The sequence below is a fragment of the Loa loa genome (assembly GCF_000183805.2).
Source record: "Loa loa unplaced genomic scaffold supercont3.3175, whole genome shotgun sequence".
In the NCBI taxonomy this organism is placed as follows: Eukaryota; Metazoa; Nematoda; class Chromadorea; order Rhabditida; family Onchocercidae; genus Loa; species Loa loa.
This window is the reverse complement of record NW_018111353.1, coordinates 1-1090: the sequence shown is the minus strand read 5'-3', so window position 1 is coordinate 1090 and position 1090 is coordinate 1. Positions and strand designations below refer to the sequence as shown.

Below are 1090 nucleotides of genomic sequence, written 5' to 3'. Positions count from 1 at the left end.
ATTTTATCAAATGAAATGTTTCATTCAACTACAACATTTTACTGTATCTTTCTGGTGGTGAACCTTATTTTTTAGCGATTTATTTATTGTCTTCATGAATAAATCTGGCCAAAAGCAAATGCATACTGTACCAATTATAAATGAAAATATACGATCACATGGAAAATTTATAAATCGTTTAATGTCAAATGAATTTTATAATTCAAAATGGATCCTTACACGACGATTGTATTTCGTCGATTCAATTTCATTAGATGCAACAAATGATGCACAAAATTTGGGTATTATTCGTTTTTTGGAAAAAATTGATATTAAAATACAAATTCAGGTATGTGAAGTTTTCAGAAATTAACAGTTTTGTCTCTTTTTTTATTTGCAAATTTGAATCATAAGAATAATTATTGAATCAAAATTTGAATTTTTGAAAGAATTTTTAAATTCTCTTAAAAATAAAAAAAGAAAAAAGAATTGCCATTGTTCTTTTTTTTAAAATTTTCTTAGATTTTTCTCCTCTTTTTTTGAAACTTTCTCTTAAATCCTTTTAAATTCTCTTCGAAAAAAAAGAAAATAACTAAAAAAAATTTTGCTATTTTTATTTAGTCTCAAAAAGATGGCCATATAATGCCACCGCACGTACGAATCCGTTATACTGAAATCGAACGAAATCCGGAAAAGCAAATTTCATTACAATTTAATATCACATATTTTATGAAAGATTCACAATTCATGCATTACATCGAAAGTGCATTATTCATTTTGGGTATTTTATCAATCATTTATGCAACGATAAGAGCATACAGGTTACTATTCATTACAATTATTGATATCAATAAATATTATTTTATTTTAGCAATTATCAAATGTAGCAAAATTAATTATTTGACTAGAAGATTTAAAAAGAAAAAGGAAAGAATAATTATTAATTTTCATTTGATTACTTGATGAAAATCAATATTTCAATTATATGATAATTAAGTGGAATAATTTATTTTTTCAAATATTTGAAAATTTTGTAAAATACTGATAATTTCAGTTGGGGAAAACGTTCCGGTAAAATGATTATCGATGGTACAACGCTTATCAAATTAAT

General features: G+C 23.9%; 1 protein-coding gene across 1 annotated transcript; it reads left to right on the top strand.

Moving 5' to 3' along the window:
* Positions 1-118: 118 nt before the first annotated feature.
* Positions 119-760, top strand: LOAG_15915 (hypothetical protein; the record flags this gene model as incomplete). Its single annotated transcript, XM_003151403.1, has 2 exons — positions 119-328; positions 601-760. Coding segments are annotated over 2 exons (369 nt in total), but the record flags the coding sequence as incomplete, so codon positions are not given.
* Between the last annotated feature and the right edge of the window lie 330 nt (positions 761-1090).